The sequence below is a fragment of the Caenorhabditis briggsae genome (genome assembly GCF_000004555.2).
Source record: "Caenorhabditis briggsae complete genome, chrI, whole genome shotgun sequence".
Taxonomy (NCBI): Eukaryota; Metazoa; Nematoda; class Chromadorea; order Rhabditida; family Rhabditidae; genus Caenorhabditis; species Caenorhabditis briggsae.
Genome location: NC_013489.2, coordinates 733934 through 748510, shown reverse-complemented (window position 1 = coordinate 748510; position 14577 = coordinate 733934). Strand labels below are relative to the sequence as shown.

At 39.1% G+C, this 14577-nt stretch overlaps 4 protein-coding genes across 4 annotated transcripts in view; 2 read left to right on the top strand and 2 right to left on the bottom strand.

The window, feature by feature from the left end:
- Cbr-rrf-1 overlaps positions 1-4625 on the top strand; it is a gene marked incomplete at both ends in the record, with an annotated part of 14981 nt that extends 10356 nt beyond the window's left edge. Inside the window, 8 exons of the mRNA XM_045235407.1 lie at positions 984-1095; positions 1143-1603; positions 1651-1852; positions 2203-2474; positions 2524-2706; positions 2757-3422; positions 3719-4169; positions 4459-4625. Of these exons, the coding sequence (XP_045096780.1) occupies positions 984-1095; positions 1143-1603; positions 1651-1852; positions 2203-2474; positions 2524-2706; positions 2757-3422; positions 3719-4169; positions 4459-4625 (2514 nt within the window). The remainder of the gene's footprint in view (positions 1-983; positions 1096-1142; positions 1604-1650; positions 1853-2202; positions 2475-2523; positions 2707-2756; positions 3423-3718; positions 4170-4458) is intronic.
- Positions 4626-6082: 1457 nt separating this feature from the next.
- CBG26615 lies at positions 6083-7209 on the top strand (the record flags this gene model as incomplete). Its single annotated transcript, XM_045235355.1, has 5 exons — positions 6083-6123; positions 6348-6454; positions 6680-6832; positions 6883-6954; positions 7007-7209. The coding sequence occupies 5 exons, from the start codon at positions 6083-6085 to the stop codon at positions 7207-7209; spliced, it is 576 nt and encodes a 191-aa protein (XP_045100234.1).
- Positions 7210-7464: 255 nt separating this feature from the next.
- CBG19446 lies at positions 7465-7901 on the bottom strand (the record flags this gene model as incomplete). The annotated part of the gene is made up of 2 exons (XM_002646428.2): positions 7465-7666; positions 7714-7901. 2 exons carry the CDS (start codon positions 7899-7901, stop codon positions 7465-7467), a joined length of 390 nt encoding a protein of 129 aa, XP_002646474.2.
- Positions 7902-8932: 1031 nt separating this feature from the next.
- On the bottom strand, positions 8933-10730 carry CBG19445 (the record flags this gene model as incomplete). The annotated part of the gene is made up of 5 exons (XM_002646427.2): positions 8933-9146; positions 9192-9509; positions 9836-10409; positions 10461-10573; positions 10618-10730. The coding sequence occupies 5 exons, from the start codon at positions 10728-10730 to the stop codon at positions 8933-8935; spliced, it is 1332 nt and encodes a 443-aa protein (XP_002646473.2).
- Between the last annotated feature and the right edge of the window lie 3847 nt (positions 10731-14577).

Here is a 14577-nt window from a genome sequence, read left to right as displayed (position 1 = left end):
TGAATTTCGAGGGCGCGGAAATGCATTTCAATACATATTTTCGCTACATGAATAACCCCATAAAGAGAAATAGTTTGCATAAAAAATGTGGTCTTGAGTTGCCAATTTTTGTAATTACTTTTTAAAGGTGGGGGGAGAGGAGATTTTTCGTAGTTTTTTTTTGTAGCTAGAGTATGCATTCTACCGTCACGGTGTACAACGCTAAATGTCACTCTGCGTGTAGCGGTCGTCCTCACCCTTATGTTTACAATCGGGCGCCCACTTCATTTTTGCCCGCGTAGCTCAGTCGGTAGCGGTGCTGTACCCCTGATCTGCCTGTCATGAGTTCAACTCCCCAAGGGACATATTCAAACGGATTTTCGAGAACATTATTTTTTTCGTGTCCCTCCACCTTTAAGGAACTTATGAAACACATTTTCTGTAGTTCGGAGCCTGATAGAAACATTTTCATGTGAGTTACGTATCGATTTTACTAAAAAAAGACGCAAAACTTTTGTTGCCGAAAATTGCCGAATTTTGTTTTCGGCAATTGCCGAAAAAATTTTGTTGCCGCACAGGCCTGGTTGCCATGTTACCATCTACGTTTTATCAGTTAATAAAATTTTGATATCTTTTACAGGAATCGAGATAAATTGGGTCAAAGTGGGCGGCGCATTAATTACCGTAAAAAAAGGCTCCCCACACTTTCAAGTTTGAGCTCAATTATCTCGGTTCCTATTTTAGATATATTAAAAAATTGTCAACTGATAAAATGTTGCTGACTTTGTGATCAGTAGTTTATCAGTTGACAAAATTGTGATACCTTTTATAGGAACCAAGATAATTGAGCTCAAAGAACACCTATAGGTTTTGGGCTTCTATTAGAGCGAATACGGCATTGAGAGACGCAGACACGTAGAGTTTCTTGTTGTCTAGTTTCTCAAATTTGGGAAGCAATGTATCTCAAGGAGGTCTAAGCAACTACAGTATTCCCAAATTTCCAGGAATTCCCTCGCCGCATCGACATTGACTTCCTCCGCCCAATGTGGGGATTCACACTATCCAGCGAGCCGTTCTTCCGATCTCTCATCAAGGCTTCCATCAAATTCTCCATCAGTAAGTTTGCCAACTTTTCTCTATTCTCTCTAACCCTGTATTTCCAGCTAAACAACTACGCAAAGAGCAAATCCAAATTCCCAAAGAGCTTGGCCGCTCGATGCTCGGCGTCGTCGACGAGACGGGACAACTTCAATACGGCCAAATCTTCGTTCAATACACACAAAACGCGGCCAAGAAGCTGCCGATGCGTGGACCCAACATGACAGTACCCGATGCGAAGATTGTCACTGGAACAGTGTTGGTCACCAAGAATCCGTGCATCGTGACTGGAGACGTTCGAGTGTTTGAAGCTGTCGACATTCCGGAACTGCATCACATGTGTGATGTGGTGGTGTTCCCACAGCATGGACCACGCCCACATCCTGATGAAATGGCTGGATCAGATTTGGATGGTGACGAGTATTCGATCATTTGGGATCAGCAACTGTTGTTGGATCGAAACGAGGATCCGTTCGATTTCAGTGTCGAGAAGAAGGATCCGGTGCCGTTTGATTTTGATCAAATTGTGAGTTTCTTTATATGAGACCTTAAAGGCGCATAACCGTATTCTAGGACGACCTTATGCGCGACTTCTATGTCAAATACCTGAAACTCGATTCCGTCGGAACCATCTCCAACAACCATCTTCACAACTCTGACCAGTATGGATTGACGTCGACGGTTTGTATGAATTTGGCAAAGAAGAATTCGCAGGCAGTGGATTTCACAAAGTCTGGAGACCCACCAGCGCCGCTGACAAGAGAGTGGGGTAAAGGTAAAGCACTATAAAAAACGCAAAAAAGATATTTGTCACTGGTTGGAGTCGAACCCCGATGTGAGATTGGTGGACAAAAGGTTAACCAGCTGCACCAACTCTACCACTGGGTGTATGGTGCACTTTTACGTACATGAGTAGCGCAAAGCTGCACCTTGCGGCGCCGTTCCCCACCTCCTTATGTATGCCCTCCACCACTATCCTCTCACGTACACCCGTGGTGTAATGGCGTAGCGTTTTGTCCACCAATCTCGCATCGAGGGTTCGAGCCCTAGTTCTTCAAAAGTCTTTTTGCTTGATTTTTACATTACCTTAGAGTGTTTCCGACCTCAATTTTATCCTATTTTCAGACCCCGAAACTGGCGAGAACATCCCGCCGGAAGGCGCCGAACGAATTCCCGACTACCACATGGCAAACGAGCGAGTACCAGTGTACGTGAGCCCCCGGCTCTGCGGACGGCTCTTCCGCGAGTTTCAAGCCATTGACAACGTCATCAAGATCTCTGAGGAGCGAGATGAGCAATTTGAAGTGCAAATTGATGAGACGCTTATGATTCAAGGATATGAGGCTTATATGGAAGGAGCTCGGAAGGATTTGGCGAACTATAACGGGCAGTTGAGGGTACTGTAGATTTTTGAATGTCGATAAAACTTTTATTTTTGAATTACAGGCAATTATGGAAACGTATGGAATTCGAACCGAGGGAGAAATCATGTCGGACTGTATTCTAGACATGCGTAACCGAATCTCAGATAGGGACCAAGATGACAAAATGTCGTTTTACAACACCAACCAAATGATTGAGACTAGAACGACAGCACTGTTCTGCAGGTTTAGAGAGAACTTCTTTAAGGTAGGTACCCTACAGTAATCTAGTTTCTACAGTAATCCGGAGTTATCCAGGAATTCCACGGCTTCCAAGCGGCATGCACCGAGATTCAGAATAGCAACGACTCGACGAACCCGTTGAACTTTAGATGTGACGGACCGTCGGTGCCGATGCTTCAGAAAGCGGTGGCCTGGTATCGAGCGTGCTACGAATTCGCCCAATCCAGCCGAGAAACTCGAAAACTCTCATTCGCATGGATCGTATTCGATGTGCTCGCCAAAGTCAAAGAGCACAATATGCTTCATGGAGAAAACGTTGAAATGGGCGGTGGAAACCCGATGTACATCTTCCTTGAAGCTCATCGAGCACAATATATCGCTGACAATTTTGAGGAGTTCCAAGAATTCCGAACTATGAGTTGCTTGATCGAGGATGACCGATCTGTGAAGGGTGTGAACATTTTAAGACGGTACATGGCGAGATACGATGGACTGGATACTGTACTTTTCGTATTGATGAAATGGGGTGAAGCGATGCATTTGTTCCATAACCAGCCGATTCGAAAGTATCAATTCTTCTTGATGTTCATCCTATTCGCCACACGGCAGATTGGTTTGGCGGATTTGTTATCGGAAACTTTTATAGCAAGAATTGTGGAAGATGATGTTGAAAATGCTTCTACAGTACCTTTGACAGAGGATAAAAAATCGCATATGGTTTGTAGAAAAGAAAAAAAAAGAGTTTGACAGAGGTGGGAGTCGAACCAGCGAGCGCGAGATTGATGGGCGCAAGTGTTCACCGCTCTGCCACGCTGCCCACTGAGGAATAGAGGCTACAAGTTGTATAAGAAAGGGGTGGTGGGCGCCGCGGCGCCAAGCATCTTTCGATTGTGAGCGTCACCATAGCTTTACGACATTGACTATCAATCTAGAGGTCGTGGGTTCGATTCCCATCCCTCTCTATTCTCTTTTTGCTTCTTTTTAAACCCCTACCATCGCTATCTACTCCCTCAAAACTCAATATTTTCTAATTTCAGATGTCGAAATTCCTGGAATTCATGGCTTGTCGAAAATTCCGCAAACTTCGAAGCATCTCATTCCGAGCGCTCGGCATCCCAGGAGTCTACATGCGCGGTGAATGGCACATTTTCCACGTGGCATCCATCAAGACATACTATAACATTTTGTTCAATTTGCGATTCGAAGAGTTGCCAATCTCGACTGACCCAACGATAACACTAGAATCAATGATCCGTGAGAGTGAACCGTATACTATTGAGTTGCCGGAGAGAACAGAAGCGAACGAATGTTTGAAGATGTTGACGACGAAGAGTGGATGTCAGGAGGTGCATATGAGAATGCAGTCGAATCGAGCCGAAGATAAGAAGCGTGCGGATGAAGAGAACGGTAAAGAGAAGTGTGATAGAGGTAAGGAATTGGTAGAAAAAAGAATTAAAAAGATTTCGATCCACCGTGAGGTTCGAACCCGCGACCTTCAGATTGATAGACAAAAGCGTTAGCCAGTAGCCACATCGGGTCACTTACTTCGAAGGGTGATGGGCGTATATGAGGCGCGCGGGTAAGCCGCGCCAAAACTCCACTTTGTTTTGTACGACAAACACCACAACCCTCACAGTCGCACAAATAGCTTAATGGTTGTACTTTTGGCTTTGAATCTGAAGGTCGGGGGCTCGAACCCACCTTGGGCAAAAATCTTTTTTATTTCTTTTTTGAGCTTCTAGAAGCTTATTTAAGCCAATATAAGCTCGTTTTCCAGTCCGCTACATGGTTTCGGCTCGTGGAAATGTCGAATCCCTCCAACGCCTCAAACAACTAACCGCCGTCACCATCCCAATCAGAAGTCACATCGGTGGAAAAGAAGTCGCCAGCCAGATGGCCAACCTGTGTTTGGATAAAATTATGGAGGAATCGGATCGCGGATAATTGAATAACTGTTTTTTTTCAAATTTTTAAAATTACTAATTTCATATCATTTATACCCATATCATTTCATACGGGATGTTTTTCATGTACCTTTTCGCTTCTTGCTGTTTGTATATCTTTCATGTACTATTTTTTTCACTCTTACTTAAATTTTTTATCTCATTTCAAATAATGAAAATTAATTTATTTTTCAAAAAAACTTTATATTCTGGTTACTGTAGGCCGAGAAACCAATGTATTGTAAATTTGAACGTTTTGCGAAAGGATACTGTAGCTACGAAAGTTGGTTTTCGATTAGTTTGAAAACTGCACAGCATACCAAACAAAACTAGCGCTTCAAATTTGTAGTTGACAATTTTTTTTTAAAAATTTCATCTGGAGGAGATATGGCTAGTGGAAGGGCATACGAGGGATGAAACATCAAAGGCTCAAGAAAAGTGGAGTATCTCCTCAGGTTCAAGTTTTACAAAACAGTTGTCAACCACAAAAATAAAGCTCTATGTTTTTTTATTATACTCCGCAAATTTCAGAAAAATCGAAAAATTCTGAACTATTTTTGTAACACCTCAATTTCGTCTTTTTTTCTCTGAGAAAAAAATTGCCTCTAGGAAAGACACCCCGTCTCAAAATCAATGGTTTTATGTCAAATCAATAGTTTCAACAACAACTAATTCTCTTCACAACCTTCCAGTGCTTCAATCCGCTCCCTTTTAGCCATTAAGACCTCCTAACAGCCATCTACATGCCCTATGTACCCTTTCCATTGATTTTTTAACAGGCCGTGTCATAGTTACTTTTAGAATGAATATTTTTGGACCAACTAAATTGCGTCTAATAGAAAAATTGAAGAGCTACAAAATGACATTATTTAAAAAATTGTATCTTGTCTATGAACAAAGTAACAAGCTATAAAGCTGAGACCACGTAGTTCAGGAAGTTTTTAGTTTGTAACTTTGTTCATAGACAAGCTACAGTATTTCAAACAGGTTCATTTTGTAGCTTTTAAGTTTTTCTATCAGATCTATTTTAGCTGGTTCGAAAATATAAATTCTGAAAGAAGCTATGCCTCTAACCCTTTCATTCATATTCCTCGTCCTTCAAAGTGAGTCACCACTCCATCCACAACGCAATGACCTTCATTATTTTCTCTGCGTCTCTCGATCCCTCCTATCACACTTTCTCTGCGTCACTCGAGTGTCTAATACTCTCTCGCCTTCCCCCAACAGATGTTCAGGGCCATTGTGTATACGACACCTCTTCATTTCTTTGGCTGTTCTCTTTTTTCTTTTTTTCTTCTTTTTTTTTCGAGTGGCCTAACTTTTTCAGATTTTATCGAAAATCTGAAAAACTCGGCCATAAGAATTTGAACGTTTTTTAGGCCTAAACAGGCACGATTAGGCCCAAGGCTACTAATTTTTTTCTCATTTTTTGAAATTTATATTTTTCAGAATTCAGCTATGGATCGTCCAGCGACCACCATCTATAAGTACGATCATGGGTAAGTTTTTTGTTTTTGTTGGAAATTCGAATATTTGAAAACTACAGTAATCTTTTTCTGAAAGCCCTTCGTTTTTGGTTACAGTAGGAAACAGTAGGAAATAGGGAAAATCCCATATCTCAGCTCAAAATCGTCCAAAATCCATGAAAATTAGCGCATTCTGAAGTAAAAAAAGTGGACATTCGGACACACAGATACTCAGACAGACATCTAAGAATTTTCAGATTTGTGCTTCTTGAAGACTTGGAGGATTGGTACAAACGAGGATTATTGAATATGAATGAACGCGTCACGATTTATAATGGGAAGCAGAAGACGAGTCATAGAATTAGTGAGTTTCTGAATTTTCAAAGGTTCTAGAATCTTCAAGAAGTTTCTAGAAGTTTTTAAAAGATTCTAGAAGCATCTAAGTGACTAGCGACTTGTCTAGAAACTTCTAGAACAATCCATCCGGAAAATCCTAGAAAGCCCCAAAGCCCTTCCATAGTATATAGAAGTTTTCTGAAATTTCTAGATTCTTCCAAATTTTGAAATTCTGAAATTCCGAAATTTTCAGGCACCTGGATTCTGATGTACGGCTACGAGTACCCGTTCCGTCAGTACAAAGAGCTCCTCTACGAATCTGGCGCTTCTGATGTCGAAGACAATGAGCCAACTACAGTAACCAAAACCCCAGCGCCACCACCAAAATACAACTGGGATCACAAAGGTACAGTAAACCTGGAAGCTACAAAATAATACAGTAGCCCTAATTTTCAGACACTCCATCCGATCTCCCAGTGTATGATTGGAATGCGCCAACGCGATTTGTCACCGACGACGACAAAAATGGTAATTCTAGAAATCTACAGTAATCTTAAAATCTACAGTAATCCAATTTCAGAGTACCAGGGACCACCAGGGCTTAAAAAGTGGCAACCAAGTGGACCCCCAGGCGTCCCACTCCACCGGACGACCCTACATGGACCACCAGGACTCTTCAATGGACCACCGGGTCTTCGAATTCCGGCTCCACCTGGTTTGAACTTTGCCAACACTCAGAAAAATGAAAATTTGGCTCCGCCCACTTTTCACAGATTTGGATGAAATTCAACAATTTTGAATCTCTAATTTGATATCATATCCCTATTTTGTAATATTCATGTTCCTTTAAGTTTCAGTCTTTCCCTGTTGTTCGATCTTTTTTTCATGGACCATTTTTTCTGTTTCTCAATTTTTCTTGTTTCAATAAAATTGATTTTTTTCAAATTGGATTTTCCCGAATACTATGGAAATGTTTCATTTAGCATTATATATTTTTTGAATATAAAAAATTGAACAGTTAAACATTTAATATCACATTCAGAAAAATCCAGCCCAGAGAATTCCAAAAATCACAATGAGACCATAAGTTTTAGCAGCGGACTCTTTGACTTTTGTAGCAGTGAAATCAATATAAAATCCGCGTTTTTTAGAATCATAATCTGCCGTATAAAAGACATCCATCTCGTTTCCAACTCCACTTAAGACCGTTTTCAAAATTGGTGGGTTTGATGAGGTGTACCTGAAATTTTTGCTGAGGATTTGCTTGAAAATCATTTAGAGACTTACACAATATTCAAAACGTCTGTTTTATTGTTGCTGATTTTCAATTGAAGACTCTTGTTTTCTGATAAATCAACGGTTTGTAAATTAAGTGTGTAGTTGAATAGCCCTTTCGAATAGTAATAAAGTGAATCCTGGGAATAAGAAAGAGTGAGGTTGGTTTTATACTCTCGAGAAGTGATGAATCCGTTCATGTTTTTTCATATTATAGAAGTAACTGTTCCGATTAATGTTAACTGTAGCGATCCCATCAGTGAGTACATAGGTTCTGACAACTCCTCGAAGCAGTTGCGGAAGGTTTGCAGCTGTACTTGATGCGCTGAAAATGATAGGAACTATCCGGAGAAATCACAAACTGATTTCATTTGATTAAACTGTCTCTCAATTAGAGTTTTCGAGAAATTCGAGTTGTTTTCATTTCTCCCTTCCCCTAGAAGCACGTGTTTCGGCTGTGACACATCAATTTAAGTCGTATTCACCAATAATGCTTGGTTGAGAATCAGATGCACTGACATTGAAAAGCTTCGTAAGGTGCACAAGGATCTCTGAAACTTGATAAAGACCTTTATCGAAATATGTTTTTTTTTCTGAAAATAATCATGCGGGTTTCCAATATTTTGCTGTCAATATAGCTTTAAAAATTCTAAATATTTTCAGTCCAATGCCCAAACAGTCCAATGTCTATTAGACTAGTGTCCAGAGTTGGCAACTTGAAAACTCTACTGTTTTTAGAGCTTTAATAAATCTGACTCACTTGAATACCAGCGAACCGAAAATTGAAAGGATACGTTAGTTGATTGTGTTGATAGTTTGATTCTACCTCCCGGTGCGATAAAGTTTTATGAGAGTAAAACAGTTCAACTAACTTTTCAACTTTTTGATTGAAGTCAATAACTTGTAGTATAGTAGCATTGGTGGTATTTGTACTTGGAATTGCAGTCACTAGAATATAGGAGCTCCATCCCTGTGGGACATTTATCTAAACAGAAAATTCATCATATATGTGCCTCTGAGTGCTCGAAAAATAGAAGGGCTCCTGTATCTAACTGATGCCCATCTTGTGCAGTTTTCTTCTCGGATATTACAGACATAACTTACGTCCATTCTCTGAAAATAAAGCCAGAAGTTGAAAAATAGAAGCCTATGGGCTTCTATCAGTATGGTATTTTATAGAATTGAATAAACATTTTAAATAAGGTTCAAATTTTAAACATTCATTATCTCATTAGAAATAATCCAGTCCGAAGAATCGTCGCAAAATTTCAATAAAACTAAAAGATTTAGCAGTGGACCATTTGACTTTAGTCGCAGTGAAATCGATATAAAATCCGTCTTTTTTAGCATTCAATGGTAAATAAGGTGAGGAATAACTGACTTCCATCTCGGTTCCAACTCCACTGAAGACCGTATTCAACATTGGTGGGTTCGATGAGTTGTACCTGAAATATTTTCTGAGGATTTGCTTGAAAGTTTGTTTGGCTTACACAACATTCAAAACATCCGTTTTATTGTTGGTAATTTTCAATTGAAGACTCTTGTTCTGGGATAAATCAACGTTCTGTACATTGAGTGTGTAATTGAATTGTTCTTTCGAATAGTAAAACGTCGAATCCAGGGGTGTAAGCAGGCTGAGGTTGGTTCTGTATTCAGTTGAAGTGATGAATCCGTTTAAGTTTTTTTCTATGATATTACAGAAGTAACCGTAACGAGCAATATGAACTGTAGCGATTCCACCAGTGAGTACATAGGTTCTGACAACTCCTCGAAGTATTTGTGGAAGGTTTGGAGCTGTACTTGATGCGCTGAAAATTAAAGGTGGGGGGACATGAAAAAAAATAATGTTCTCGAAATTCCGTTCAAAGATGCCCCTCGAAGAGTTGAACTTGTGAGGGCGATGATTGAGGGTGCGGCGCCGCTACCGACTGAGCCACGCGGGCAAAGAGAAAGCGCACGCCCGATTGCATACATAAAGGCGAGGACGACAGCTGTACGCAGAGTGACATTAAGCGTTGTACCCCGTGACGGTAGAATACATACTCTAGCTACAAAAAAACTACGAAAAATCTCCTGTCCCTCCACCTTTAAAGGAACCTATCAGTTCATGATTCCTATAAAAAACACAACTCACGGATACGTTGCAATCAAGTTGCTCTTGGACTCTGTTATTCCTCCATAGTAAACCTCCAGTGTACCTGTTCCCGTAATGTTTATAAGACAGTCACTAGTAGATCCGAGCGGAGAATATGTGGAAAAAGCAGATGCTTGTTTCGATGCGTCCATCACAATTGAACGAGTATCTACACCTCCAACGACTCGATACTCGCCGAATTCTTTTGTGTTCTCAAAGTCTTGAATCAGTAGTGGAGATCCCATAACATAAGGAAGGGGTTGAAGTTGGACGATTGTAAGAAATTTCCCAGTGGAAACCCATTGTCGATTGGAGTTCAATAGTTGGTAGGCAGTCCCCAGGCAAGTTGAGTTTTCATTTGGTCCATCGAAAATCAGAATGCTTCTCAGGTTTTTTGTAGGTTCGGCTCTTTCAAATCTATCGTCGGAAGGAATGGTGATAACCGAGGCACGTGTTTCAGCTGTGACACGGCTATTTAAAGGGTATTCATCGAAAATGTTTGGTCCGGGAACAATGATTGGTTGGGAATCAGATGCACTGAGGTTCAAAAACCTTGGTTGGTTTACGGCGATATCTGTAATTTGAGAAAAAGTGTTATAAAATATTTTTTTTAAATTTGACTCACTTGAATACCATTGAACCGAAAATTGAAAGGATACTGTAGTTGACTGTGTAGATAGTTTGATGCTTCCTCCCGGTGTGATAAAGTAAAACTTCTCGTTATTCGCACTTTGAAAGCTTGAAATCACAAAGTTTTATGAGAGTCAAACAGTTCAACTCACTTTTCAACTTTTTGATTAAAGTCAACAACTTGTAGAATAGGAGAATTGGTAAGGTTAGAAGTTGGAATCGCAGTCACCACAACATAGGAGCTCCATCCCTGTGGGACATTCATCTGAAATACTCCAGATAAAAATTATCATTCTCTTGTCAACCGGGATTGAATCAATTTCGTATCAATTTGTAAGTTATGAGAATGATAAAATCGGTAAAAGAAAGACAACTTGTAACCTGATAAACGCAGTTGTAACCATTAGAAAGCAACACTGGATTCCAGTGATCTGGGTACCAAAATTCATTGGAAATGCCATTCGGTGGATTTAATGTTCCGGGACAAGCTCAAAATTCAAATCGATTTTGTTGGAATAATGTAAAGTAGTTACTCACCTGGACCATCAGCTAAAACTCTATTTGAAAGTGCAAGAAATAGAAATGTGCCAATGTAAAATCCCATTTTTTAACGGCGAATGAAACGTTGTGTACACTTTCTTTGATACCGTACACCTTAAAAAATGAACGGTGAATCATAGAAACTCCCATCAGTCATATTCTTCTTTTTGAATCTAATCACTAGCGAATTCTAAAATTTTGTAAACAACTGATAAGCGGTATCAGAGGTTTGCAATGTTTCATTCCGAAAAAGTTCACATCCGCCGATATGAAATTATATCGAGTTACCCAAATATTAAGGTTTTCGGTTTAATCTAAAAGAAGAGATGTAACCATTCTTATAATCCGGGCTTTTCCCGGTTCTTCGCGGGCCCCGCCAAAGTTTCTTTCAGAATCAAAAGATTAACTAAATTGGATATGATAAAGCTTGACGAGTACTACAAAGCAGGCCTTAAAATGGCCTTTTTCGGACGTGCCGATCACAGACTCTTCTGTTATCAATAGTTGTAGACTAATGATAAGAGATAATTAATTTGGAATAATTTGTTCTGAAGATGATTGATTAAAATTGATAGACAGAATTTAATTAATCTCAGAATTACAGAATCCTAGAATCTCAGAATCTCAGAATCTCAGAATCTCAGAATCTCAGGATCTCCGGATCTCAGAATCTCAGATTCTCAGGATGTTGGGATTTCAGAATCTATAGGTTGAGTGATTAATCTGGAAACATGTCCGTACTCCTAGAAGGTGATAAAGTTAGTCATCTCCAGAAATATTGATCATAACGTCTTCTTTTCAAAAAAAAAGTCTGCCGCAAATCTAGAAGCCAAGCGTCTTCTTTTGATATCATGTTACTTTCCCATCGGAGGAAATTCTAGTCGACTACGCTCTAGGGAAGCGAAATGGAGCCGTCGTCGTGCTCTGAGGGCAAATATGAAGGATTATAAACTTCAGTCTAGTTAATGAAGCCGTTGCCGATTTACAAGGATACTGTGAAACCTGTCATTTTCAGCCAACTTATCTCGGCTCCTTTAAAAGATATCGAAACTTTGTCAACTGATAAAATGTTTATCATAATATCAGAAACGTTTTATCAGTTGACACATTTTTTATAGTTTTTACAGGAATTGATATAAATTGGCTCAAATTTAGGGGCCCTTCTTTTACAGGTTTGAAGAAAGGTATCCTTTTGTTCTGGATTCTGGATTCTGAGATTCTGAGATTTTGAGATTCTGAGATTTTGAGATTCTGAGATTCTGAGATTCTGAGATTCTGAGATTCTGAGATTCTGAGATTTTGAGATTCTGAGATTCTGAGATTCTGAGATTTTGAGATTCTGAGATTCTGAGATTCTGAGATTCTGAGATTCTGAGATTCTGAGATTCTGAAATTCTGAGATTCTGAGATTCTGAGATTCTGAGATTTTGAGATTCTGAGATTCTGTATTCTGGATTCTGTATTCTTGATTCTGTATTCTGGATTCTGGATTCTGGATTCTGGATTCTGGATTCTGGATTCTGAGATTCTGAGATTCTGAGATTCTGAGATTCTGAGATTTTGAGATTTTGAGATTCTGAGATTCTGAGATTTTGAGATTCTGAGATTCTGAGATTCTGAGATTCTGAGATTTTGAGATTCTGAGATTTTGAGGTTCTGAGATTCTGAGATTCTGAGATTTTGAGATTCTGAGATTCTGAGATTTTGAGATTCTGAGATTCTGAGATTCTGAGATTCTGAGATTTTGAGGTTCTGAGATTCTGAGATTCTGAGATTCTGGATTCTGGATTCTGTATTCTGGATTCTGTATTCTTGATTCTGTATTCTGGATTCTGGATTCTGGATTCTGGATTCTGGATTCTGGATTCTGGATTCTGGATTCTGGATTCTGGATTCTGGGTTTTTTAAAAATTCCCTGTCTCTTTAAATCCCCCATCTCATTTCTTTTCCAATTCCGGAATTCCAATTTTCCCCCCAATTTGCACTTTTCCCCTCCAATAAAAAGACGAGAAAAATCCCGTAAAGTTCAGAGAAACAGAAACAAGTTTCGAGACGATTCGACGAGACTATGAACGGGTTTGCAGTTTTAAAAGGGCAACATTTCGGGAGGAAAAGGGGGTGTTAGACCGATTCCTGTCCGGTTTTTATTCACTGATCACAGACTCTTCTGTTATCAATAGTTGTAGACTAATGATAAAAGATAATTAATTTGGAATAATTTGTTCTGAAGATGATTGATTAAAAATTGAAATTTGGAAAGTGGAGGACGGAAAATAATGCATTCTCTTTGAGATATTTCATTGAGTTTCTAAAAAACCCGGATTCCAGTTTCAGAAAGTTGAGAAACTGAAATTCTGAAATTCAGAATATTCTAGAAAATTCAGAAATTCGGTACCAGATTTCAGAATTCCATTTTTCCAGATTCTTAGAATCTCAGAATTTTCAAAACTTTGGAGTTATAGAAACTGAGCATTTCTGGATTTAAGAATTTTCGAGGTCTGAGATATCTGCTTTTTCAAAGCAATATTTTTCGAATTTCCGGTTTTTGGTTTTTGAAACTTTTGGAACTGTTAACTTTTTGGAAATTTCGATTTTTTAGTATTTTCTGATTTCAGAATTCCAGAATCTCAGAATCTCAGAGTCTCAGAATCTTAGAATCTCAGAATCTCAGAATCTCAGAATCTTGAATCTCTGAATCTCTGAATCTCAGAATCTCAGAATCCAGAATCTCAGAATCTCAGAATCTCAGAATCTCAGAATCTCAGAATCCAGAATCTCAGAATCTCAGAATCTCAGAATCCAGAATCTCAGAATCTCAGAATCTTGGAATCTCCGGATATTGGGATTTCAGAATCTCAATTCTTAAAATTTCAGAATCTCAGAATCTCAGAATCTCAGAATCTCAGAATCCAGAATCTCAGAATCTCAGAATCTCAGAATCTCAGAATCTCAGAATCTCAGAATCCAGAATCTCAGAATCTTGGAATCTCCGGATATTGGGATTTCAAAATCTCGATTCTTAAAATTTCAGAATTTCAGAATCTTAGAATTTCTAAACCTGTAAAAAATAAAAGACCCCTTAATTTTAAGCCAATTTATCTAACTTCCTGCAAAAGATATCAAAAAGTGGTTAACTGATAAAATGTTTATCATAACATTAGCAACATTTTATCAGTTGACAACATTTCGATATCTCCTACAGTAACCCAGATAACTGTTGTCCAAGTAAGAGTACCCGTTCCGGTCCCTCATTTCTCTTATCACACCACCTCCAAATTTCTTATCACCTTATCAGGGTGGTCTTTTGGGAACACCTGAATGCTAATTGTGATAAGCGATGGTGATAAGGAATCGAGAAAAAAACCGGGTTCGTCCGATAAAAAATCTCGAAAATCCTCAAGAAAAAACCCGATTTTTTATCATTTAATCACTGATAAATTGCCATTAAATTTTCCAAAATCCGGAAATTTTGCATTTTGCCGAAGAACTGAAAATTTTGTATCCCTTGCCGACTGATAATTTGTATTACGTATCTGCTAGGCATCATATCAACAGGAATCTCTCTTTTTCTC